This window comes from Tinamus guttatus, unplaced genomic scaffold (genome assembly GCF_059628265.1).
Source record: "Tinamus guttatus ecotype Peru unplaced genomic scaffold, ASM5962826v1 Tinamus_guttatus_pri_ptg000247l, whole genome shotgun sequence".
In the NCBI taxonomy this organism is placed as follows: Eukaryota; Metazoa; Chordata; class Aves; order Tinamiformes; family Tinamidae; genus Tinamus; species Tinamus guttatus.
The window spans coordinates 2,821,682-2,848,061 of NW_028288781.1; the positions used below are offsets into that span (position 1 = coordinate 2,821,682).

General features: G+C 36.1%; 1 protein-coding gene across 1 annotated transcript in view; it reads right to left on the reverse strand.

Moving 5' to 3' along the window:
• Positions 1-395: 395 nt before the first annotated feature.
• The window catches only part of MGAT4D (MGAT4 family member D), a 30,334-nt gene continuing 4,349 nt past the window's right edge, over positions 396-26,380 (reverse strand). Inside the window, exons 2-15 of the mRNA XM_088526592.1 lie at positions 21,805-21,966; positions 19,559-19,699; positions 17,843-17,976; positions 15,744-15,790; positions 14,704-14,817; positions 13,194-13,269; positions 9,479-9,590; positions 8,403-8,533; positions 5,988-6,095; positions 4,900-5,093; positions 2,763-2,841; positions 2,566-2,644; positions 1,151-1,263; positions 396-597 (exon numbers count right to left, since the gene is read on the reverse strand). Of these exons, the coding sequence (XP_088382718.1) occupies positions 571-597; positions 1,151-1,263; positions 2,566-2,644; positions 2,763-2,841; positions 4,900-5,093; positions 5,988-6,095; positions 8,403-8,533; positions 9,479-9,590; positions 13,194-13,269; positions 14,704-14,817; positions 15,744-15,790; positions 17,843-17,976; positions 19,559-19,699; positions 21,805-21,966 (1,517 nt within the window). The 3' untranslated portion in view covers positions 396-570. The remainder of the gene's footprint in view (positions 598-1,150; positions 1,264-2,565; positions 2,645-2,762; positions 2,842-4,899; positions 5,094-5,987; positions 6,096-8,402; positions 8,534-9,478; positions 9,591-13,193; positions 13,270-14,703; positions 14,818-15,743; positions 15,791-17,842; positions 17,977-19,558; positions 19,700-21,804; positions 21,967-26,380) is intronic.

Sequence of the window (26,380 nt, forward strand, 5' to 3'; positions counted from 1 at the left end):
TCATATTGTTAAGTTGTTCCTCTTTCTGATGGACTAATATCTAAGGTCTTGCAATTAATATTGACAACTTTTCATTATGTATAATGAAAATACCTAATTTCCTTTCAAAATTAACCAGTTTTCTTAGTGACTAAATTGAAAATTTCACCCTCATTTTTCTTCCCCCAAATGCCCTCATTTTTACTTCTGGTGAGACTTAGCATAAATGTATGCTTTTATCCCTGAGATATTCTGTAAACTCTTGTTGATTGTTAGTAAGAACAGTTACTCAGCATTTCCACATTAAGGTGGGATTTTCATATTTGAAAGTTCAGCCAAGAACATTTTGTAGAATTACTTATTCTACAATATAATATCAGGTTCCTCACAGCCTTTAATATTCTTCATTAAAAAATAAATAAAAGTTACCTCCACTCTTGTCTGATACACAGTATTAAAAACTAAGTACTTTGGATCTGTTTTGCTAAGCTCTTTTCAGCCAGATGGGCTTTCTGCTGCTGTTAGCCTAATTTTCAGATTTTCAGAAAAGTCGGTAGAAAGTGGCACTTCAAAGAATAATTTTTTCAAGTTTCATTTTTCAGAGGTTTTGATAAACACCTGAAAAAAAAAAATCAGAGGTTAAATTATTTTCTAGAATGTGCAAAGCATCCAGTGAAACGTCAGCTTTTTCCCCTCCTTGCAGGCATGACAGTAGTTTAAAGTTCTAGTAAATCTCTTCAGTGCCTTCTTCTGAATGTTTTGTACTTACAGGGTTCACACGCATTTCAGACAGTTGGAATAAAAAAAAAAAAAAAAAAAGATCTGTGTTAATCTGGAAATGTTTGCATGTTGTGACTAATATCTACGGTGGTGACTGAAAAGTACCTAAAAATGCTTAGCTGCCTCTTTTGCTTTGTTTACTTTCACAACAGCCGTGACCTAGATTCTAGTTACTGTACTTAGTGTTGCAGAAACCAGGGAGTCATCGCATTCAAACATTTCCAGTACTTTCTGGATTCCTCTATTGGATAATTAATACATTTCTCTACTCAGGGAAATTTTTTTGCACAAGTTCTCATTCAAAATTAGATGAAAACGAAAGAACTATGTGGTAAGAGGAACTGCAGTTGATTTAATAAAAGACTGATTAAAATGCTCCCCATATGCTTACCTCACTAAGTATTGCCCATACGGGAGAGTCAGAATTGACTGACAGACGAATAGCCTGTATTTTTCCTACTGACAGACTGATGCTGCCCTCTGAAATTCCATTTTCAAAAGTACCTAAATAAAAATTTTAAAAAGATCAGTACTAGTATATATTAGAAGAAAATACACTTTCAAGTGAACTTATGTGAAGAGTCTAAATTACAAATTATAAATAACCTCCAGCAATGCAACATTAGCAAAAAAAATCATTTAGGAAAGTTCAAACTATAAAAACTGAAAGATCAAGCTAATCAAGCTATAAACAAGAAGAATTCTATTGAACAGAATAACTCATTTTTCAGTCAAGCCTATTAAGAGCTTGCTTGGAAAAAAAGGCAAAAATAAAGATGTTAAAAAAATAAATTTAACAAATTTTTTAAAAAGAAATTTTAAAAAAGGTAGTGATGCCAATATACATATGATCCATATGGTCACGTTAAAGAATCTAAAAGAGCTTTCTCGGAGTTATAATTATTTTTATAAAAGACATACTAAGAATCATGGATCAAATCTGATATATCCCTTCCCTTTCCTCCACCCTTTTTCTTTTTTTTTTTTTCCTCTCTTTTCTTCCATGTTAAACTGGTATAGAAACACTGCAGCAGAATGAAAAAAGTTCATCCCACATGACGTTAATTTCTTATCAACTTGCATGTGCAACAGAGTTGACATCACATGGTTTTAGAGCTCTAATTTGAGGAAAAGGGCCAAAAGGAGGTGGGGGAGAGATGCAAATTGAAGTAGACAAGAAGTGCTGGAAAGGTGGGAGTGAGGTGTCAGGAGAGAGGAGCAGTGACGTGGTAGGAGAGACAGAGAAGACAGCAAGCAAAGCACATCTCGCATTAGTCCATTTTTGTTCACACGGTGGCCTTTCAGTTTAGCGCAAGACCTTGGCAGGTGTATGCAGCAGCTGCAGTTCATTTAGAGAAGACATCGAGGACTGCCCTGAGGAGGGGAGAAAGGGAAAGCTGAGGTGTGGACAAAAGTGGGGGAGATGCATTGTGTGAAGCTCCATCTTCATTTCAGGCTGGAGCACAAGTTACTGTTGTCATAATCAATAAAAAAATATTCTCTTCGGGTAAGCCTGCAAAATCCAACCAGAATTAATTATTGTACTTAGACCATGCAGCATATGAATTATTCCTCTAATTAGATGCCTTGGCTTTTGTAACTTCCAGAAGAGGGTTTTAATATTCAAAATAAAATAACAAGTGGTCAAATATCACATATCACAACATGCAGTAGCTCAAAGTGTTTCCTTTCCTTACTAGCTCACCTTGGAATACTGTATTTATTATAGAGTTAATGAAGTTCTCAAGTGCAGAAATATTTTAGATACAAGAACAAAGTTTCTGGTTTGGGAAGTAAATAACTTACCTATCTTTAAATATCCATCTTTGGTTGCTGGGTAGTTGAATGCACTTCCACTGTCAAGCAGTGCCTTTTTTACCGTTTCCTGTAACAAACAAAGGAAGAAAATCTCCAATAATGTTAAAAGGACATGGTCCTTTATGCCAACATCATTCATAAAATGAAACAACATTGTATTTTACAGCTGGAAGTGAGAGACTTACATCAGCAGGTAATACTTCCACAGTGGTGTCAAACAGTTTATCACCTGGGTGTTCCATGTTTCCACTTCTAAACAGGTACCTGATTATAAGAGGTATATTGTGATAAAAATATACTATTTCTGTGTATATTGTATGCTTCAGGGAAAAAAAAATCTCGATAAGTACTTTTTTTCCTGTTTTGGAGCCAGCTGTGAGCCACAGAGAACAGAAAATAGGCATTAAAACTTTCAAATACGTGATCAAACCAGAGGATTTACTTTTTAAATGGAACAAGCATTAAACCCATCCTTATCTGGAAACCAAGAATACAGTTCTGCTGTTATGGTACTCAAATCTCAAATCAATCTTTTTTTTTCCAGGCTTAGATGGCTAATGAAAATCTGTCTTCTGATTAGTTCCTGTCATGCTAAGGCTTAGGGGGGAAAGGCTTCTGTAGTACAACAGTAGAAAAAGCACCACAGTCTCTGCCACATTCTTCATGTCAAGAGAATCCCCCTCTACATCAGAATGGATCAACTGATGCAACAGTATTGCCATAGTAAGAATCCAATTATCAGTATCATCTGGAAACGTCGGTGAGTTTAAAAAAAAAAAAAAAAGTTTTGTTTTTAATTTTCTAGCATTAGAGTTCTTTGGGTTTTTTTAATCCAAAAATGGCTAAGGAAATTTAAAGCTTTAACCTCCCTCTTCCAGCATCAAACAATTGAGCCCTAAGAAAACCACAGAATATTACAAGTTTCACTATATATTTTCAGGGGTCAGTCACAGGAGCAGGGAGGAAGCAGCCATAAGGCAATACTGTATGTAAGCTAGCTTCGCCCAGATCCAACAAATAGGAAAACGCAAAAACACAGGCCTCTTACCTTTCCAAAACATAGGCCAGGCAACTATCAATGCGAGTTACAGAAGGCTACTCATGCTCCAGTGTTTATTTTAATAGCTGGCATTTAATGCTGATCACTAGATGGAGATATAGGCTTGTTTTTTTAACAATTTTTTTCATAATAAATGAGAAATCTTGAATATTTGCAGAAATGAAAGTCTCTCAGTTCTGTGACTGGTTGGAAACTCCACTGAAGACAAGTTTCCTGTCTGCATATCCTTGCAGAGAATATGGTAGTTTGTGTCAGATACTCCCCTAGAGTTTTACATGTTGCTGGGTTAGTTTTAACTCAAAACAGGTGCCCAGATTTACATGGGAAGAAAAAACTTTGCTGAACCAGGCAAGACGACTTCTTTTGGCAAGACCATCAGTTTGAATTGTTCACAGAGTAAATTATTCTGAAAAACACCTCTCTGTCCTAAGCTACAGGTATCTCTTCCTTTCAAAGAAGCACAAGTTGTTAATGTGAGAAGACAGAAGACAGTTTTGCTTTGTTTTTTTAATGACAAAAATGCTTATGGTAGGAAACAGCTAACAGCTATATTTGGACACTTGAAAGTAGATCTCTAGGTGTGAACTAGGTGCTCAAGCTCCTGCTACAGGCTCTGACTCAATTCAGCCAGCAAAGCCTAAAGAGCAACTCAGGGGACCAAGCACAGGATGAGATGAACTGCTGTCCAGATTCCTCTGACTGGATCAAGCAGATCTTCTGCATAGTAGGAGCTTAGACACCTGCCTCTCATGTAGGCATCTCCACCAAAAACACACCTATTGAACTCTCTGAATGCCACCTTTAAGTAGTTTGCTGTTCTTTGTTTCTCCACAGTGTTGGTATTTTCTCTTTAGTTTCACACACATGAGTAAGTGTGTAGCTGGTCTGGGAAGCAGCCTGTGACCTGACCAACATAATGTAAACAGCCTTTCTATTGGTAACCGTAAAAACTAAGGTCCACTCACTAAATGCATTAGTTAAAAACCAATTCCTTTCATAATGACCATAATAAAATGCAGAATGTGAAATATTTTAACTGAAGAAAGGAAAGGAAACGATGAAGAAGCCCTCTAGTTACTAAAAAAGGAAAGTATTTCAATAGCAGAATTCAAGAAGTGGGGACAGATCCATAGCAGATCGTAGATATCAGGTCACTAAAAAGGCCACAGTTTATGCAAACAGCTGAGCACTTGTCATTTTGAGCAGACTAAGTAATTTCCCAAAATGGAAACATGTAGACTTCCATATCAGGTAGTACTTACTTTTCTACTTTTAGTGGCTTCAAAAAGCTGAAGCTGATATAATCCCCAGCCACGGGCGCCAAAGCCCAAAAACAGTCTCTTCCTTCGTAAACTTTTTCCAAGGTATACTGCTGAAAAATTTTTAGGCTTGTATCCAGTGTTGCAGGTGGATTTTTGTGTGCTTTATGTAGCACATTTTTACCAAAATCTTTATCCTGTTGGATATGAAGAAATGTAAATTCACACATAAAAATACAGTGGAAAAAAAAAGTTCCAAAATCATGAAGTACTACAGAGAACAATTTCAGAAAATAAGGGTAACTCCATTTTAAAAAATACACAACCTATTTCTAGCAGAAATCTTCAGTGGAATCACCGAGATTCAATGTTGCAGTTTATTAAACAGCACTTTACTGATTATTACTGAGCTTTCTAGATTTAAAAATAAACTTGTTTGGGGTGGCCTGTTCTGTCGCTGCCTGTTACACCTTCCACCAGAATATATGCTATCTGCGAGAGGCTACGTAAACTCTAGTCTGATCCACTACAACAATTTGATCATCGTGAGTGGTCTAAAAGGCACTAAAGGAACATTCCTGAAGTCCAATACTTCTTAGTTCTTGTCCTTAAAAGATAAATAGTGGATTCTAAAAAGCTCAGTAGATTAGTTTGTTAGCCCTGAAAACTTCCAGTGTCACTGCTATAAGTATGCACTTGTTCTGCGAGTATATCCTTCCTATTCATAAGCCCTCGTATTTGGCTTGTGGCTGTTTGGCCAAGCAGGACCACCACAACCCTTTGTGTGTGTATGGTGTGCAGCACTACAATCTTGCACCGTGAAGAGGGCCCCGATTACGTGCGATGCGATTCTGCTATGACTGGTCACGCTGTGAGATTCACCACTGTCTGCCAGGAACAGTCTGCACCGCCTGCAGTTCTGATGTTAGATTAGTATTATCTCCAAAATCTGTCATGAAACAGTTCTTGAGTTTAGAAATGCCTTCTAATGCCTGCATTAAGATCCAGTCCTTGATACTGGTATGAGAAACAAATCGGAACGTAAGCATCCATAACAAACTAGAAATATGTGAGAAATTTCATCATCTTACTTTCAAATTCTGTATCTTTCCAGACAACGATGAATGAATTCCCACATGCTGAAAGAGAGATGGCTTAGCACGGATACGTAACTTGGCCTTTTCCTTTTCACAGTGTACCTAGAACAAACGTAGAAGAGAGTGAAGTTTTGTTTCAATAAAGGAGATGCTGAGTGACATGAGTAAGGAATTCCAGTATGAAGTTGAGGGTGTGGGTCCTTGCTGTTTACCCATATTTACATAAATAATTCTTAAACAAACAAAGATATTTTGCATTCAATACAGTCTTTCCAGAATTAGACTCGTAACTGCACACACAATGCTGTGTGGACTTGCAAGTTCAAACATCAGTAATTCAGGGATTTCTGCACTGTATTCCACTATATTCATCAATTTCATCAATTACACTTCAAAATATGGAGACACATGACAAATTAGAAACAGTTTGAGTGCATTCTGCTTCTGGCAAATACTACATCTGAATCCTGATTTTCCATTTGATTTGTATTTTGTGACATCACTAAGACATAAACCAGGAATTAAATAATTGCATTGGTACTGATATCTGGATTTCTGATTTTTCTTTGGCAGTAAATTATTTCTTTACATGTAAATTTTGCTCTCTATCTAAACAGCAGCATGGTTTGATACAATAAAGGAAATGTACTAACCTATATGCTAAGGACATGCTAATTAATATGACATCAGGAGGCATAAAGAACAGAGTAAAAGGCTCCCTGTGGTTTACTGTTATTTCTCCCACTGAAATATTGTCTAAATTTGGAAAATCTTGATCTCTGTGTTTCCCAGTTCTCGTATCTTTATGTTTGAGACAATAGTGTGTTTACTTCATGCAGCTAGCTTAAGCACCAAAACTCATAGGGAATTTATGTTTCTCACAGAAGTACTAATTAGAAGTTCAAAACCACCTGAAAGGCCATAAATAGAACCAAGTATTTTTACATTTGTCCACAGCAGATGTTCATCAAAAGGTAAAAAAGCAACACCACAAACAATACATATAACCGGATTTTTTTGAAAGGAGTGCTATATCTTTACTAGAAAAATTTCCATACAAGAAAATAAATTAGTGATTTTTCTACTAATTTACAGTTTATCCCCAGTAAAAATACTGTCTCCAGTATGTCTCCTTTTATGCCACAGTTGCCCTGCTCCTTCTGGGAGTAACTGAGAATGACCAGGTGCACAGGATAACTAATGGAAAACGAGGCCTCGTGCTGGGCCAACTGCCAGGGCTCCCATCCTTGCAGCCTGCTGGTCCCTGCTACATGTGAGCTGATCGCTCTGTGCTGCTGCTAGTCAAACAGGCAAATGATGATTTTCATTTTTGACCTCTGCTACCTCAGGCAGGCAGAAGCTTAAATTAGAGTTGTGTAAGCCCCACTGTAACTCCTAACTTGAGCCCACCTAACAAAAGCTGTCGAATTTCAATGCTTAATTCCATGTGTGCAAGGCGAGAATGGAGACTCCTCAGTGACACTGCTGAAATGCAAAACCAGGCTCTTTCTGCCTCCCCCAGGAGTCCTCTCTCCTACACAGTAAAACTTGAAGCCCGTTGATTCAGCTCTCCTCAGTCTCAAGCTCTGTGCATCCTCTATGTTTCTCTTCCTCCTTATCAACACAAAAGTAACACATGTGCAAGCACCTGGAGTGGGGACTCACTACACTAATCAAATGAAACTCTTGAACCTTAAAAAAACAAAAGGAGCAGAAATATAATCATTCCTCTGTGGCATAAGGCTGTTAAAAGAAGTGTGGTCTAACAAGGCACCAGCGCCTCGTTAGAGAAGACAAATAAATATTTAACGTATCACTGAGTAAACCTATACTGAAAGAAATTCAGTTCATTCAGTTCTAAGCAGTTCAACCCAACTGTTCTTTCATTTTTGGGAGGAAAAAAAAAAGTATCATTCACTCTATTCAGTCTAAATTTTTTCTTTGCATTTTTTTTTCTCTTTTTTTGCATGTAATGTAAGGTTTAAAACAAAAGAGACAAGCACCACTTTCTGAGAGAAAAGAAGTGGTGCACAAAACTCAGAGCAACTATGATTTTTTAAAAAAGCATACTTTACCAACCTTCATGTCGTGAGAAGCAAGGGTCTGCACAGGCTTGTATATGAACATGCTCAGTGTGCTGCTGCCTACGTGAAGCCCTGCAGGCAGCTGCGAGCTCGCGCTGCCCACGTGCTGAGCTCACACGAGCGCGGCGGCTCCGACACAGACCGGCGCCTTTCAGCCAGGCCTCTCAGCAGCACCTGATGGGCTCAGGCCCCATGCAGATCAATGGCAAAGTTTTCCTCACAAATTCCAAACTGGGTAAATCAAGTTTAAATGATTTGTATGCTGTTTTTTGAAAATAAATTATTTTGTCACTGGTATTGTTTGCAAGTTCACGGACATACTTACTGCATCCTTTTCTGGGTTGCAGACTTTAACCCAGAGGAGGTGATCTAGAAGCCAGTCTATGGGCTTATCCTTATGGAACATGAGAAAAAAATCCACAATGAACGGCAAATCTTCTGATTTAAACAGTTTCCCTGAAAGCAGGACATTATTAAATTGTATAATCTCATATTTTTATTGCTGGGCAGAAACCACTGACTACTTCCGCTACCCATAAGCACACAGATGCATTTCTGACATTTAGTGGAAACTTCATACAGGCTTCAGCTCTGATGATTTTCTTTCCCTCCAGCTTGTTGGGATTTTGAAAAGATTTCCATCCCCATGCCTGGAAATACTACCAAATAGCCAATGAGATGATCAAACACAATTTTTATATCCTAAACACAAACCTGCTAGTCACCAGTGTCAGTGTACCGTAAGATACAAAATCTGCATATATTATCAAAATGTTAGACATACAATTTCACTGGGAATACTGTAGTGTTATATATTAAAATCAAGTCTTAAGAATGAAAAAATGCTTTATAAAATACAATCCTTACTCATTTGGTTCTCCTGATATTTGTATGACCAGATTTTGCTGTGTTAAAATTATTTAATAGTAACAGTGGTATATAAGATAAACATCAAAAATAAGAAAAAATACAAAGAAATGTGTGTGTGCATATATATACATATACACAAATAAATGTACTGCTACTAAAATAATTTTAAAATCTTCACTGTAAAATGCTCCATAAAGGAAAGCAGATTCTTCATAGGTTGTGCAACTTGCAACGGCTATGGTATAGAAGCCTGTGGTGTCCTGAGGGGAACGATGCGCTTCTTAAGGGAACCCAAGAACTAGATCCTATGCTGAGGAGATTGTGTATTAAAAAGACATTGTCAAATGACACAGAAAGTGAGACTTCAAATGGGAGCTTTCCTGAAATTTTAGCATTTCCTGAAGAACCAAGGAAGTTTTGATACATTACAAAGCACAGAAGGACTAATGTAATTCTCATGTGTGAGACCTACTCTATTTATATAAATGTTCAGATCAAATCCAGCTGACCCTGCTGGGCCTAAATACTTACCAATAAATCCTAGTTGGGAGAACTCAAGAATCATCCACTCTTGGGATTGTTTAGCGGCGAAGTTGTTTATAGCTTGAAAATACTCAGATTTGGCTATAATATCATCTTCCAGCTGGGCAGAAAAAAATACAGAACAAGACAACTGGTGGTTTTATGGCTTACAGAGGCGGGGGTGATGTTGCCACATGTGAACGATAACCACATTGTGCTTGACTGCTGTAGAGTGTTTACCAAAGTTGTGCCAAGCAGAAGTGCTTTTATACTTAGTTTCTACAGATATCTCAGTAATGTTCATTAAATATTTATTTACAGCAGTGACCATAACAGACTGAGTGATTCCTACTTTTTCAAAAAAGAAGAGGTCTCTATCTTAAATAACTAACACTCGAAAGTAAATAGGGAACAAATTGAAGTTAATGGAGAGGATAGTAGGCAATTTGCACCAAGGCTGTAAAAGCATCAATAAGTAGAGAGACATAAAAAGTAAAATAGTTAGAAGCTTTGTAGATTAGCCTGGGCAAACTGTCATACCCAAATGGTGAAATAGGGTTAAGAACTGAAGATACTTACTGAGACACTCGTAGGAGGTGAGGCGTTTCAGAGAATACTAGCCAAGAAAGAAGGTACATGCTGGGAAAGCACAATGAAGGACAGAAACACAGAGCTTGCAGGGTGCTGTAAAGGCTCAAACTGGATACATGAAGAGAATCAACTGAAGCATATTCAGAGGAGGAGAGTGGTAGCCCTCAAGAGAATGAGAAAGGACTTCGCTGCATTTTTCACATAGCTTTCTAGGAAAAAAAAAATCCTGAAGAAGAAAAAAATAAAATGAAAAGAGGAAAAAAAAAAGCACATTGTTTCCTGCAAATTTTGCACACTCAACTGACTTAGTGTAGAATCAGCAGTAAAGTAACAGTTCATGGGAGACAGTAAGGAGAGAGCAGACACACAGTTTTCAACTGAATTTTACCACTATTATGAGTGAAGGGGGTGGGAGTGGTGTTGTCAACAGTGAAACGAGGCCGGAGTAGAATGAAACTTGATAGATATGAACTGAGATGTAGAGATGTGCTGAGATTAACACAATCTGAAATCTGACATTTGAGCTGAGGTGTCAGTTCTACAGTTGAGAACAGAGAGAGAAAAAAAGAGAGAGAGGAAGAAATTCTGCATAAAATCAAATGAGCAACGAGCATTATCCAGTAGCTAGATGTAAAGGGAGAAGAACAGTGAAGAATCACAAAGAGCTGCAGAGAATCCTCAGAATGAAATGGAAGGGACACAAAAAAGGAGAAAAAAAACCACAGCTGTATAGAGGAAAAGAAAAAGAGAAGGAAAAAAAAGAGAAGAGAAAAAAAAAAAGAGAAAAGCCAGAGTACCACGTTAAGAAAGACTAGAAGAAAATGTAAAGAAGCAGGAAGGCTGAAGAATACAGAGGCATGTGCAAAAAATGCACTGATGCACTGGAATTAGTTTACATAGAAAGGAGCCTAAAAACCTTTTTTCCTCCTGGAGCTGACTATTGAAAGTCATTATTAGACAATGTAGTTTGACATCCTATGTAGCCTATGACATTAATCATTTAATCCCGAGCTGTACTGAGCAATTTGTGTTCAGTTAAAGTGTGTTCAGTTAAACTACTTGAAGAGCATCTACTATTGCCTAGCGATTTCAGTGTCTGTTCTTTTTCAGTAAGTTATGCTATACGCATTTATCCTTGTACCACAATTCTAATTTGATTTTCTTCTGGCTTTAGCTTATAGCTATTGGTCATTCATGTGCTTTTAGGCACCAAAGGAAGTTCTGCAATGGACAGCAGAACACGCAATCACCATCCCTTTTTTAAAGTATTTCCCTTTACTCATCAGTACTTTCTGATGAAAAAAAGTCCGTGCACAGTAGCAAAGAAATGTAAATTTCCTAAGTTACAGACAATAAATGGGTTTTCCATTTGTTCTTAGTATGTGGCTTATCTGCCTAAGAGAAGTTAAAATGAGGTAGGAACAGAAAAGCAATACATACATGGGATACAACAGAAGTGCAGGAATCTGGCAGAAAAGTGTCTTCCATTTCATATTTCTAAATTGTATTAATGTATTTTTACCTTTTAAATCACTATTAAACAAATATGCAAAGCCTGTGAAGCTGAAAAATCTTATTCACTCATTTTTCACATACAATAAACCGCTAATGGTCCATTCCATTAAGATCCTCTCTCATTGCTTTTTGAAGAAATAGGCTAAAAAAAGACTATTTAGAATAAGCAAATAGAAGACTAGACCTAGAGCCTGCTGAAAAACAAGAATAAAATCATTAAAAGAATTCTTAATGACTTCACCTTGCTTTTGTTCAGCCTTTAAAACCATTAAATAGCTATACTAGGAAAAATATTATAATCTCTGTGTAAGTGCTACTGGCAGTGTATATCGTCAGTCTCTCGCTATATATGTTGCATAGACACAGTGCATCTCTCCTAACCTCACTGGAGGGAAAAAAAAATCTCTCAACTAATGAGGTGAAAAAAGTACAGAGTTCAATTAAATAAGTCTGAATTTTATAATAGATTTTAACTGAAGATGGTAAAATGTATTTTATGTTTTATTTTCAGTTCCCCCGAGTGTTTACAGAAAATGCCTTGAAAAACTGCTGTATCCAAGTTTCTCAAAGCTGCTTCCAGCCTTGAAATCTTTCATTACTTCAGAATGAAGTGTGTCTATGTGGAACAAAGAACAAACACAGCTCCTCACAGCTAGGGTGAGATGTGAATACCTGCTTAATGGTTGTGTTAAAACCCCATTGGATTCATTCTTAGTTCATTATTAGAAGTGTCTCAAGAGTGCCAAATCTGAGAACAGAGCTTAGACCTTGAGTAGCCAAGCTCAGTTGTATCTGTGTCAGTTTCTGACAAGAATTGTATGCGATATCTTTTGGTTTTCTCTTCTGCTCCTGGGATTGTGTGATACACTCATGTGGTATCAAGCCTTGGGGAAAATGAGTAAGGCTGAGAAAGTCTCTGCGTGCAGGCGTTTGCTTGAATGGATCTCACAGATCTGCAAGATCTACCATGGAGAATGAGCAAGGCCCTCTAACTCAGGCTGCGTCTCAAGCCTGGAGAAAAACCTTAACATCACTTGGTCCCTTCTGGGTTAAATCATACTACAGCCAAGTCAGATACGACTCTGCCTGGTATACTTGAGTTAAAAAGTCACTTCCCAGTAGAGCCACTGTTTTTGTTTATTAACAGGTTCCGCAAAGCTGCCTAAGCCATTACAGTATTCTAAAATTTTGTCATTTAGGAGTGCTAATGAGCAGAAACCTAGAACACCTAAATGCATGTGGATCTTCTTCTAACACTAAAAATTCTGGAGAATTTATAGAATCTGTAGCCACTTAAACTATAACTTTACCTTGTCTCCAGAAACATGTCAGTATGTTTCTCTGTTTGGAAATGTTTCTTTTCTTTAATTTTTTGTTTTCTTGGCATTATCTGGGCTATCGCCTGGACCTACCACCACTCTGTTTACTCGCCAAGTAGAAACACATTAAAACTCTTAACACCCCTAACCTAGTAAGTGTTTCAGCTGCCTTGTTTTACAACCCCATAAATGTTAGGAAGGCAAAGGTAGATTTAATCAAATGGCACCTATCTGCAAGATGTATATCACGCCACAGAAATAATCAGTATTGTACCTACTTAATGATAATGTGAACATACCTGTAAATAAAATGTTCCCTTAGGTTGGGCATATAGCATTAAAAAGCTATAATCCAAATTCTGTTTCGTTCTCCACCTAAATGTAAGCAGCAAATTCTAGTAAGTTTTTCTTGCAGTTTTGCAAGAGTTATTTGTATAATAAAAGCATTAAAACAATCATAAAGCTGAATAACTCATTGTTAAGTGAATAAGAGGAATAAGAGAAAGCAGAAAGCAAGTCTTATTTTTTTATTTAAAATAACCTCTTCTTTAAAGCTTCCCCCATAATCAGTGTTAGCATTTGTAAATAATTCAACTTTTCTTTTAAATTTAATGGTAACTAAGCAAAATATATCAATCTCTATCAACTAAGCCTGAAACAAAAATTTTAATTAATATGTATACGTATTAATATGTGTCTTGTTAAATGACTTAATAATGCTAGTCATTTTGTGAACAACAGAAATTTATGCAAAATTATTTAGAGATTATTCAAAATGCTTTAAAATTGAGTGTTTTTACTGATCTGCAAAATAGAAGCAGGTTGATAAGCTTCATTATCAAGTTTCAATGTAAACACATATTTTTCTCCATAAAGTATGTCTCATTTTACTAAAAAATAAAGTTCATATTGGATAATGAATGTTAAATTTTTGGTGATTCGTAACCATTTAGAGCAATTAACATCAAAGTGTATCTATATTGTGTCTAATTCAAATCTAATAATTTCTCAAAAAGTACATAAACATATTAATGTTCTGGAGGGTAGCAGGCTTTCTGTAAGTCCCATATACATGCACACATATAAATATGTGTATAAATATTTTTTTATATGTTTGTGCATACATACATTCTCTAATTTCCTTCACCATAAAGTTTAAATACTATAGTCCTCCCTCTGGCATTGTTTGGGTAGCTTCTAAGCTCTTTGAAATCAGAGAAACTATTTTTCCTAATAAGTTACCATTACTGCTGGTCAAAAGACAATTATTTTCCCATAGTAAATCAATTTTGTCAAGTTATAATCTCTGTCTTAATGAATTCGGTGCACGCGAGCCAACAAAATTCCCAGAAGTTAGGATGTGTTATTAATAGCAGTAAATAAAGTCTACAAGCACCAAAAGTTTGGTCATTAATTAAACCTGCAGTAGTTCTTACTAGTTAGTTACAAGGCCACATGAGGTTTTCTTTCTGTAATCCCTCCCTTATCATCAGAAAAAAACATTTTCCTATTTTTGTCCTCTATTACCAAATCATCTAGCCTATCATTACCTGGTATTTTCCATCTGGTTTAAAACCCATGGGATACCTATAGTCCAGGCCCATGGAAGAACCATTAGCTCTCACCCTGAAGATGATGTACAGTAGGAAGTGTAGCTTTTCTCACGACACTCTTGTGTAATAATTTAAAAAAAAAAAGTCACCGAAGGTCCATTATCTCTGAAATTCACTGCTCAGACAATATTGACTTTCACAGACTTTTCCATTTTACACTTGGAAAAAGTTCTCAGATTTTATACAGCTATATTACCTTACTCTGTCCTCTGAATCCCCAAATGTTTTCTTCAGGTTGGAAAAATCTGGATAATAATAAGCAGGAGGAGAAATAACTTCCAGGACTCCAGACTGGACTTCACTAGGGAAGCTGTGAAGAGAAGTTTAGGGAGACCCCCAAAGACAGCAGTTCCTAAAACTTAGGTCTACTCCTTCAAAGTAGAATTCACAACTCCAGCAAAAAACGCAAATCACCTATTTTGTAAGTTGAGACATTAAGCTCCAAGAAAGGATTTCTGACAACTAGCAGAACTGGCAGGACACTACCTCTCTTAAGCCACAGCAAACACTGAGGAGATGTGTGTTTCGGAAAGCCTGTCTCTCCAAATAATGCTCTCAATGATTTTTTTTTTTTTTCCCAAACACTCTAATTTAGTAGTTGTTCTTCTCAAACTACTCTTTCTCACATGCACATGATGCTGTAAATATCTGCAGTAAATAATGGGAAAGAGAAAACAAAAAGTGAGAGCAATGGAAACCAAGCCTTCATTTGATGACTGCTGCTTTAACTCGGCATAGCAAAGAACATGCATCTCATGCTATCCATCGCTTAATATTATAATAGAAGCTGATTGCTGGCCAGAATCCATTGCCTTTATGCAAAAGGGACCAATTGGGAAACAAAAATATTTGGAAAACATAGAAGACGTTAGAATACATTGCGGAGCACTGTAGTCCGTGGAGACATAATACATACAGCCCCAGGTGCTTTGAATTGCATCATGAATTTCACTGGAAAAAAGACTTAGTAAGTAAACATTTATCAGAGGCCTCACTTGATTACTTGAAGAATATTTATAAAATGAGAAAAAGAAAATAAACTGATACCCATCTTTGTGTTTTGAATTTCACAGACAGTTATGATGCATATACTAAGCATGCACCTTTACTTCACTTCATATCAGTTTCAATTCAGTAGGCTAGAATTTTATATCATATCACTGAAATGCTCTATTTCTTTCCCTAAATGCTGAAAGTGTATTTATTAACTGATGTGCATTACAGCATACTACTTACCTGGTCCTAACACTTGCTGCAACACTGTTAACATATTCTTTATCCACCTGGTAAAAAAAAAAAAAAAAAAGCATGGGGGGGTAATATGTATATTTCACCCATTTCATGTTAAATATTAAATAACATTTTCCAGTGAATATTTACATGTGGCCATTTCATTTTTATTCTCTAATTCTGATCATTCCAAGCAAGTGAAGCATTTCTACTAAAAAACAGTATTAGTTTTCAGGCAACTGAAAATGAATTTCCAACCTAATTGATAATATAACCAAATTATCTCTAGCTATGCTTTCTGCATTTTGATTTCTCACTGCTTCTACATGCACTCCAGCCAATTTCTGGGTAAACTGCTCTACAGCTTCCAGTTATGGCAGGAAAGCACGGTCGTACAACTGTAAATAAAAATAAATGTTTCATATTAATCATCCAAAAATCATAAAAGAGAGCCTATTGCTGCTGAGAAAGGTCATTTCAGCAAAATTTCTTAAAGCTAACAATACCAAAAAATTTACATAGAGCTTCTTAATATAACAAACTTGGGGCACTTAGTCTGAAAATTATGAGGACATACTTACTCATTGCTGTGTCGAATGAAAAATTTTAGTGTGTTTTAATGTGGAAAATATCCGTTAACTACATTAAATGGTGCTAAGTTTTCTGGATGTGATTTCAAAGCAATCCATGACCCACATTAGGAGTTTAGATTTTTTTTAAAATGCGTAAGTAATGATCATCAGCTCTACACTAAATTTGCAATAAGTAAAGATAATCTGATGTGGTGATGAGAAGAAAATGCCAGAATTTATTCACTTTCAGCCAGTAAGTTACTCTGATTTAACCCATGACATAAACATTTAACTTGATTTTCTAAAATCATCTGGAAAACTGAGTATGTGGAATCATGATCAGTGAATAGACCTCCCCTTCTCTGCTTGCATGCTCTTATCACCTTTCATATCATCATCAGCCAGTTCTAATTTACTGCATTGTTTGGGGGAAAAAAAAAGTAAAATAAGAAAGAAAAAAAAAGGAAAAAAAAGAAAAAATGAAAAAAAGAAAAAAGAATAAAAAAAGAATAAAAAAAGAAAGTTGAAAGAATGTGATGTTGTGGAAGGGAGGAGAGAGAGAGCTCTCACGGGAGCAGTTTAAGCTGACCATGAAACTACAGCCTAGTTAAGAATGCCACTCAGGGACTATCCAAAGTGGAAAACTACACCGTTTTAGAAGTTAACACATGAAAACTCAAAGAACTCTGAAGTAGCATAAGGGAACATTTATCTGAATGGCAGTTAGGCAAATCTCGTATTACCAAGGCTCTTCATTGGGAAATACACAACTCTAAAATAAAGTCCACTCCTGAAACCTGAAGGGGAAATGGAGACAGTAGAATTGGGCTTACTTATCATCATGATCCAAACTGAAAGGGGAAGTGAAGATATAACTATAGTATTACAACTGTAAAAGCTGTTGTAAGTAGTGATTAAACCAAACCTTTAACCTTAATTAATACATACATGAAATTTAAGAGGAATAAAGATTAAAAAAGGCCTGAGTGTCTCCCTAGTCTGTCCTCTGCAAGTCACCAGCTAATTCCCTTCTACAGTAAAACGTCTTGATCAACTGGAAAGCAGAGAAATTTTATCTACCACTAACATTTCAAATGGAATTTTTTTTATTTTTTCAAATGTGCATTGCTTGTCTCTGAATACTTTAAAACAGCTTGTTGAATGGCAGTTCATCTGCAGAAGGCAAGGCTCCAACATGTCAGAGCACTTTTCTTAGACTGAGTAGGTCTACATTTTTTCAGGTTCCACGGAATTTTCCTGAGGGGATTTACTTTTCATTCTTGTTATAGAAAATGTTACTTTCAGAGATAGCAATATGACTTTTTTCCCCTCCCACCATTTGGGTTGCATGTTTGTATGTTTTTGCCCCCACATCTGAAGACTGAGGCACTAAACTGCCTCCTAGCTTCTCCACTCCTAAAGAAATCCCTTCAAAAGTCCTGGCTGACACTATATTGCAGAATCATTATATTAAAACACAATTTCCATATTGTCTTTTTTATTACCATACAGCATGTTTTCATAATAACCTACCTCTGCTACAAAGATGATTATTACACAGTCATTCTTCTGCTCTTCAGAAAGTCCATATAATAGGGAATGCAGTGTATTCATCAGATAACTCTGTTTTTCCCTTTTCACAGTAGGAATACCCATGACCAGTGAGACTGCAAAGACAGGAGACAAAAATTATTTCATGTCAGACACAGAGTAACTTTAATTCCATTTTAGTTTTGATTTGACATGACCATGAGATCATATGAATCGGTCTGTTAGAAGATAATTATAACCATTAACCGGCTGGCTTTTTTGGTGACTGTCAGTATTCCCACAGCACTATAGTAGCATTTGCCCCCAGCTAGATTTAAAGTAGAGATACTTTTATCTGTGTTCTAAGCACTGTAGCCATTAGTTCTAAGCCATTACTACCTCTGCCAAACATGCAGGCACCGGCTACTGAGTTTCAGAAGCATGTATTTAAAACATTGCCCTAGCCATCTATATGGAGCTGGAAAGATCTCAGCAGTAAGAATTACCTGACACTGCTTCAGTGAGCAAATGGCTTTCTCACGGGAAAGGAGTCCTGTATATCTCAGTAAGGAATCCTTAAATAAACTGCTTTCTGAGCAGTTGAACTGGTATGCACTGATGGCTTAAGCACAATCAGTAATAAGATGAAAGGAACTGAAGTCTACTCTGGCCAAGGCTGCAGAGGTGTCAAAACAATGCTATATTACATCATTAGTTTTTAAGTACAGTCACTCTTCTTTAATGGGTGAAGGCATTCCTGAAATCGAAGAGCTAACACTTGCTCTGTAAACCCATGAAAAATTGTCCTAGTCATGAAAAGCTTGCGAGGCTGGTAAGAAAGCAGCATATTTTGAAGGAAATGAATAGATGTTGTGAGTTGGTCGAGACTTCATTATTGTTATCAATGTCAATTCAAAACCAGAGAAGTTCCAGTGTTCCTTTCCGGTGTGTAACTTGCAAAACCACTGGGTTTTAACTTTTCTTCCCACACACTGAAGGTCAACCTGTACTTTTTGTAATACAGTCTTGCTATTGTGATTTCAATTTATAAATAAACTTTGTGTTCTTCTATTATTTTTTACTTTTATGTTTGCTAGAGAATGCATCAGGTTTTCCATGATTTTTCTGCAACTGTTTGGTAACTGCCTCTGGTATTTTGCAGACCAACATGGATCTACAGGCACTCAGCAAGAACTACTGCACTAGGCCACACTGCTAAAATTGCACTTAACTTGTGAGAAGACTGTAGAAAGTTACCTGCTTTCATGAGCAATCACAAGTTTTTCCTTAACTAAAAACAAAAGTGCTGTTAGTTTTTCTTTACAAAAAAAGTCAAAACTTATACGAATATAAAAACCAAACAAATGGCTGACCAGTTTGCAATTTGTTTGCTCCTTTTGACTTATTCTTTTTATCTACTACCTGACAGTTTGGAGAAGCTGTAATTTAATCATTTTTATTATGGTTCATCAGAATTCACTCTTTTTCCTCCATGCATCAAGTTGATTTCTCGCTTGGATGAAGAAGTTGAGTAGGAATTTTACTAATATATTTCAAATTCATATATCACCTTTCAAATTCCTTATATCTTTAACAGATTGAGCAGATTGGAAATTCTTCTTGGGTTCCTTGTGCATACTGATTTTGTGGGAAAAACATCAGCCAATGCATCTTAGCCAAAAAGATACTTTACTAAGAACAAAAAGTTTTGTTTCTTACCTCCGGTTCTCTCTTGCCCAATGACAACATTTGGAAAAATGGAATCCTCATATTCTCGAAGGTGAGGTAGATAACAGTACATGTTTTGAAGATGCAGGGAAAATTTTCTGGTGAGATTTAATACTTTCCACTTCACATCATCTTAAAGAAACAACAAATCCACACATGTACATAAAATAAAAATCCAGCTGCAAAGACCTTTATTCAAAATGTTTTCCTCAATTAAATATTAGATTACCACACATACAAAGTTACTTAATCAGAATCATTTATCAGAAGGGATTACATTTCACATGAATACTTCACAATGCTTAATACTGAGCTTGCCTGGTGATTGATTCCTGCTTCAGTCTAATACAAGTTTCCCAGTTTCTCTAGCAGACCTCAGGAAAAGGCCTGACGAGATGTCAGGAATGAGTGCATGGCAACGCATGTCAATAGCACATACAAACCCCAAGTAGACTGAACCCTGCCTGTGGTTAGAGATTAGTTGAGAACCTCACACCCAGAAAATAACACAAAGCTCCAATCCTGAATAACCTGTGGAACTCCAGATGGAGTTCTCAGTGCAGAGATAATTGCAGGACTGGGTGAAAAGTTGTTTTAAATGCAGCTGGAGAAAGCTGATATATGCTTTGTGCAGGTGGCAGGTCATTTTTTTAATTAACAAAAAGAAACATGTTAACACAAATCATGTTAACAAAGTTCAATGCTTTTCCCCAACGTAACTTGTGGTAATTTTCAGTACAGTTCAAGTTATAAAGTTTTCTACAAAAGAAAAGGACAATCAGAATCAAGTTTTTAAAAAAGGTCAATCAAATTCAAGCCAAAAAAAAAAAAAACCCACACAACACCATATATGCTGTAGCTAATAGAGAGAGAGAGAAAAAAGAGGGAATATTCTCTATTATTTTAAAATAAAGATAAAAAATAGGATACTTATTAATGTTAAATATAGACTTTAAATACAAACCTCTTGAAAAAGTGCGAACTATAAAAAACATAACATTCCTTTATTAACTTATATTTCTTTTTATAAACTTTTTAAATGTTCAGGTTTAACACGTCTGGAACAATCTGCTTTAAAATTATTAGAACGTCACTGATAAACTTACAAAAAAATCATAGTTAATGCAAGACAACCATAGGAACGTAGATTATAGGCACAATGCAATTGAAAAAGGAAAAAGTAAAGGGGAGGTGTCCAAAAGAGATTATATTTTATGGAGGAAGAATATTGAATGGTGCTTGCTTCCTTCTTTGAAGCAAAACAAAAATACTCTAGGCTATATATTAACCAGTTATCTAAAGGCTTAAATGGACTTGGGCTCTCATACAACAATTCTGTTTGTCAATCTCTGCTACTGAACTTTTCTATACCCTACTAATTATCCACAAGGTGTCTTGCACTGAAAGAAAAGAAAGCTCCCATTAATTCACCTAAGATAATTCATACTTAAGCGGGCACCTCCTCCAGATACTTCAATCGTCTGTGTAAAGAGGCTGGGGATGGGGAACTTCGAACAATACCTCAAGTAAATTTAGCCAACAAAATAATTTTAACCAAGATACAGAAAACTCGAAAACCCACAGTTTCACAATCAGTAGAGCAACCCAAGGCTTATTGACTTAAATGAAGTTATTTTGCCTAAGAAAGGCATCTGGAACAAACTGTCAAATTTACCACTACTGAAAGCCCCTTAAACAATCCCTACAAGAGACTATATTCAGCTTTACTCATCCAGTTAAACACTGCCAGAAACTCACCAAGAAGGCAGTATCTCTTGGAAGTTCTTCAGTCTCTAAGATATTCTCACCAAAAAAAGAAAGATATGTTGCCAGAGATTTCCCTCTCCCCCCACCCAACACCGTTTCAGCTTTGAAAAACATTTTAATATATATGTCTAGACCTTTGTGAACAAAGACACGAGCAACTCCTTCTCTAAACTTTGATTTACCATTAAACATACTGGATTTTTGCTACATAGAAACCATTGCCTGCCTAACTTTTCAAGCACTTTCCATTTTTATAAGAAGGAGTCTCTGTTGTGGGCTAGGGAAAGCTTATTAGTTTATATGTGATAAAACAAGGCTGGAATGGGAAGCAGAAGACTAAGTAAAAATAGAAAAAAAAACAGTGATGTTAAAGAAATTTCTGCTTTGAATCCTGTGAACCGACAACGTCAACACATTTGATGTTCATTTGGCTTCAGTAGAATAAAAATGGCAGGGGGAGCAAGACAAACCTGTATGATTCGTTGTTGAGTTCATTGATTTTGCAACGAAACGTTTAATTTCACTTAGGGCACTGCTCAGTTCATGTGATCTTTTTTTGTTTTCTTCTTCAGCATATAGTAGTCTTTGATGAAGCTCCAGAAGCTGAGATTTGTACATGTCTAAGTCATCTTCTGTAAAGAGAATATAACTTATTTAAGAAAAAAGTTAATTACATAATTGAATAAAGAGTAATTTTAAGAATGCTGAACAGTCCTGAAAAGACATGACCAGGAGAGTATAAACAATTGAACAAAGAGGCCATAGAAAGTTTAATCATTGAATGAAGTAGTTTGAAAAATTATTAAGTAGAAACAGTTCAGGGAGCACAGATGTGTAAAGTCTTGAAAGGAAGGCAAAATCGGAACGTGACATAAGTAATAAGGAAAAAGTCAAAAACACTATGAATTGAGAGAAAAGTATAATCCAGTAAAATCAACATTTTTTCCAGTAGTGACAAATCCTGATGACTCCATTACACTGAACACAGTAATTATATAGCGGCTTTCTCTTGTATAAAACAGCTATTAAGTTTTTTTTAAGACATTATATAAAACATAGTTCTATCTCTCTCTGAAGTTATACAGTCTTCATCTATGACTTAAAAAGTGCCTAAAACACATTAAGAATTATTAGAAAGGATGGTTATTTGAACTCCTGGATATATTTACTTCTGTCAACAACTGGATTTGTGCTGTCTTGAAAGTTACCTTTGTAATCTTTAGACCTTCTTTGATTAAATAGCCTACAATCATATCCAGATCAAGAAGACCTTAGTCTGAATAACAGTTAGCAGAAGCCTTTGCTTTTTGCATAACATTCTCACATAAGGCAAGTTCAAGATTGTTTACAAGAGATCCACTTTCAATAGGAGCAAAGACATAAAGCAAGTACTGTTAGTCTCACGCGGAGAACTTCTTAGTTATCACAGATTATATACAAGACTCATAAGATATCAATGCCTTCACTGTCTCACTGACTTGTGAACAAAGACTTCTAGACTTGTTAAAAATGACAGGAGGTGACGTGTCTATAATGTCACTCAGCTGAGGACCTGAAAATGACAGGAAAACCACGTGAAAAGACAGTACCAAAATAGATAGATGACATTTCAGAACTTTCCTATTCTTATCTGTAATATATATATATATATGCAGGAGAGTTAGCATGAAAATCAAACATAATTGCGACAACCATAAGGTTATTTTTTAGTCCATTTTATCATATAATGATATGTAACAATATAAAAAGTTGCCCCCATTCTCAGAAACTATTTTCCCACCTTTACTTCTTAGAAATTCATGTGGCATCCTGACACAGGAGAACTGATCCTCTTGCAGCAGAGAGTTTTCTGCTGGCATATTTCATAATTAAATGCTTAAAATTGCTATTCCATTGCCATTTTCAGTATTGTAATAGCATAAATTTTTGCTAAACTGTATTCCCTCAGTACGATTACGTTAAAGGAAGAACCAATAGCGAAGTTACACATGAATAACAACATTTACGATCTCCCTTTCTGTTTATAATTCTTTCAGCTACCTAGTGTCAGCATGACTCAAAACTACAGGTACCACTACCAAGCTGACATTTTGGCATACGTCAAGTACTTGCACGTTCACTTGTTTATTTTCAGGTGTGCCTACCTATAATATTGTAGACACCTCTGCCAAATAAAAGATAACACTCAGCTATCACTGAGGGCAGTCAAAAAAGCTGGTGTTTGTAATGGGCCTTACCTCTTTCTTCAGGCCGGAACAGGGAAACTGTTTTGAGTCTTTCAGAATTGAAGCATTAATAGAGCAAGATTTCCAATATTTGCATATCTCATTCAATTTACACAGCTAGTGAAGCAAGAATTTGAAAAAGAGAACAAGTATTCATTTGCTCTTAGTAAAGAATAATTTTTTATAACACAAATGCTTCTGTAGTCTGAAGCAGAATGAGAGGTAACAAGGTATTAAAATACATCGTATAGAAATAAGATTACTGTTAGCTAACCTTTGGCAAAGAGTGTATGTTCAGAGTACAGTACTGAAATTTGTACATTTTGTTAAGCAATAGTATAGTCACAAATGCTACTGCTATTACTGTAGTAAGCTAAGAAAACAAAAGCGGAAGTATTATGAAACTAAATACTCAAGTGTTTAGCATGCTAAATGGGGAGAGGGTGCTCCTTAAGGATCTGCACAGGACTTTGACAAATATTTTTAAATTCCCATAGCTTTCTTGGAAAGAATAGACAAAGGCGTTTTACAAATGTATCTCATCTTGGTGAGGCAGAGAGGGCTCAGAAAGAGGAGTTTCAGATATACTGCAAAACACTCTCTGTCTCCAATTATCATCTTGCCCCACAACACCTAGTCTACACGAAAGGTCCTATTTGCACTTGGGAACATCAGGATAAACCGTGATCTATGGGAAATAATGTAATTGGAAGATGGCAATACATAAGATGGTTTTAAATGCAATCTTGTGTTATCTCCTAATATGTTTGTATATTTATATAACTCTTTACAATGGAAACTAAAACTGTTTAGAAACAAAACTAAACTCTAAAGCAAATACTCATTCTGAAAGTCAAGAAGGATCGTTTCAGCTTCACACAAACATACTTCCCGTTTTCATGAAGTCTTCTAGTTTTACTAACAATTGATTTTGGGAAATGTAGAAGAGCTCTAAAACAATTTGTCACTATCTCCTCCTAAGATTCAAGGGAAAAACAAAAGAAAACTAAAGCAGAACTGGAAGTAGCAGCAGGAAATGAAGAAAAATCTGAGTCTAGCAGTGCAATAACCTTTCTCCCATTTCTTGATTACAAGCTACATCCTAGAACGCTTTCAGAAAATCAGTTTTGTTAATGCCCTGTTTAAAAGAAAGCTAAATGATCACACCAACTGCAAAAGATCTAGTCATACTCTGTGCTTGGAACCACTGCTCACTACTCAGGTTAATGAAGCATATTAAAGAATTCAAGCATGCCCTGCACTAGTTAGCTGTAGTGGTTTATTGTCTTCCTGTAACTGATCTAAGGAGATAGACCTTCCTAAGTCTTCTTATTGCGCACTTTGCATGCCTAGGTTTTGCTCTGTCAGAATGAGGAGGTAAAATTCCCCAAATAACACCTAGTTCTTAAACGCTTAAATTCTGCAATGCGCTAATTTCTAAAGGTATTTCTGCACCCTTCCCAATATGGGCACCTTCCAAAATTTGTGATACGTAAATCGCCTTGTTGATAATGCCACAGCACAGAATTACTTGCATCTTGTAATAGGTTAGAGATAATCAAGACAAATTACTATAAATTCAGAAGCAGCTTCACCTGCACTGGGTACATTCACTCACTCTGTACAGTCCTGGTTAGAAGTGCAGAACTGCTGGGCCTTGCCCACAGACACAATATGTCTTAACACGCATCTTAAACCTCCGTAAGCCTCTGAAGTAAGAGTTCAGGCTGGTTTGTTTAGTATAGTTGAAAGGGAAAATTTAGTGAGTGAAGAATTGTTTCTGCTCATTTGTCCCATCCATACTCTGAAAGAGATGACACTTGCTATAGCTGATGCTGTAGCCCAGAAATAGGAGAAAAGCTTATTTTAGCCAGGTACAAGTCTCTGAGTAGGTTGAAACCCTCGCCCAACTGCAAGTCTAGGTTATTAAATACAGAAGTTCAGTAGGACAATGCACGGGGTTTAACTTGCAGTAAGGATAATCTCACGCTGTTTTTATAGCTCTTGACGTAGGTATTTAACTGAGGAGAGTAACTAGGTGGGAGTATGCTCTGTCTGCATCTATTTGTCTTGATAATATCCACTTCAGGGGCTCAAGACAGCAGAGGCCAACACAGATGCATCGTATGGACCCAGTGACATCAAAAAGAACAGTGTGTCAGCAGTTTTGTTACACAGGAACTCAGCGTTCACACTAGGGAGAAAACCAAAATCATATTTCAATACAAAACAAACAAAAAAAACCCCACTACACCCTTTTAGGATTAACTGCAGATCAAATCTAATCACTGAATTTTTTAATTGTAGAATGAGCTCAGGCCCACTATTGTTTTTGGCATAACATGTATTGGTATATATATTTTGAAAATATATTAGCATAGATTTTTAAATTTCATTTAAATACTATATACGATATCTAACTGAAAATAGATAAGCAAATCTGTCTAAAAGAAAACAAAACTAAGTTCTAATAGGGTGTTATCTTAAATGCTGGTCAAAAAACAAACCAAAAAAACCCAAGAAAACAAACAAAACCCCTCAATCCTCATTTTAGATCCAAATCTCTTCCTGCATTAGGACATAGTAAAAAGCAGCCTTAAGACATTTACTCAGGACATTATATACAGAAAAGCAATAAAAAATAAGTGGAAAATGCATAAATTAAATATTCCATGGTGCTTGTCTATAATTGGTGGATTGTTAGTTTTAACATATCAATGTTAGTAACAGTTTAGGTTCTTAATAGGAATGGAAAATTTTGATTTGAATACAGTTTTTATCAGATAAGAAAAATGTACTCATTCACTTATGACAATTAAGT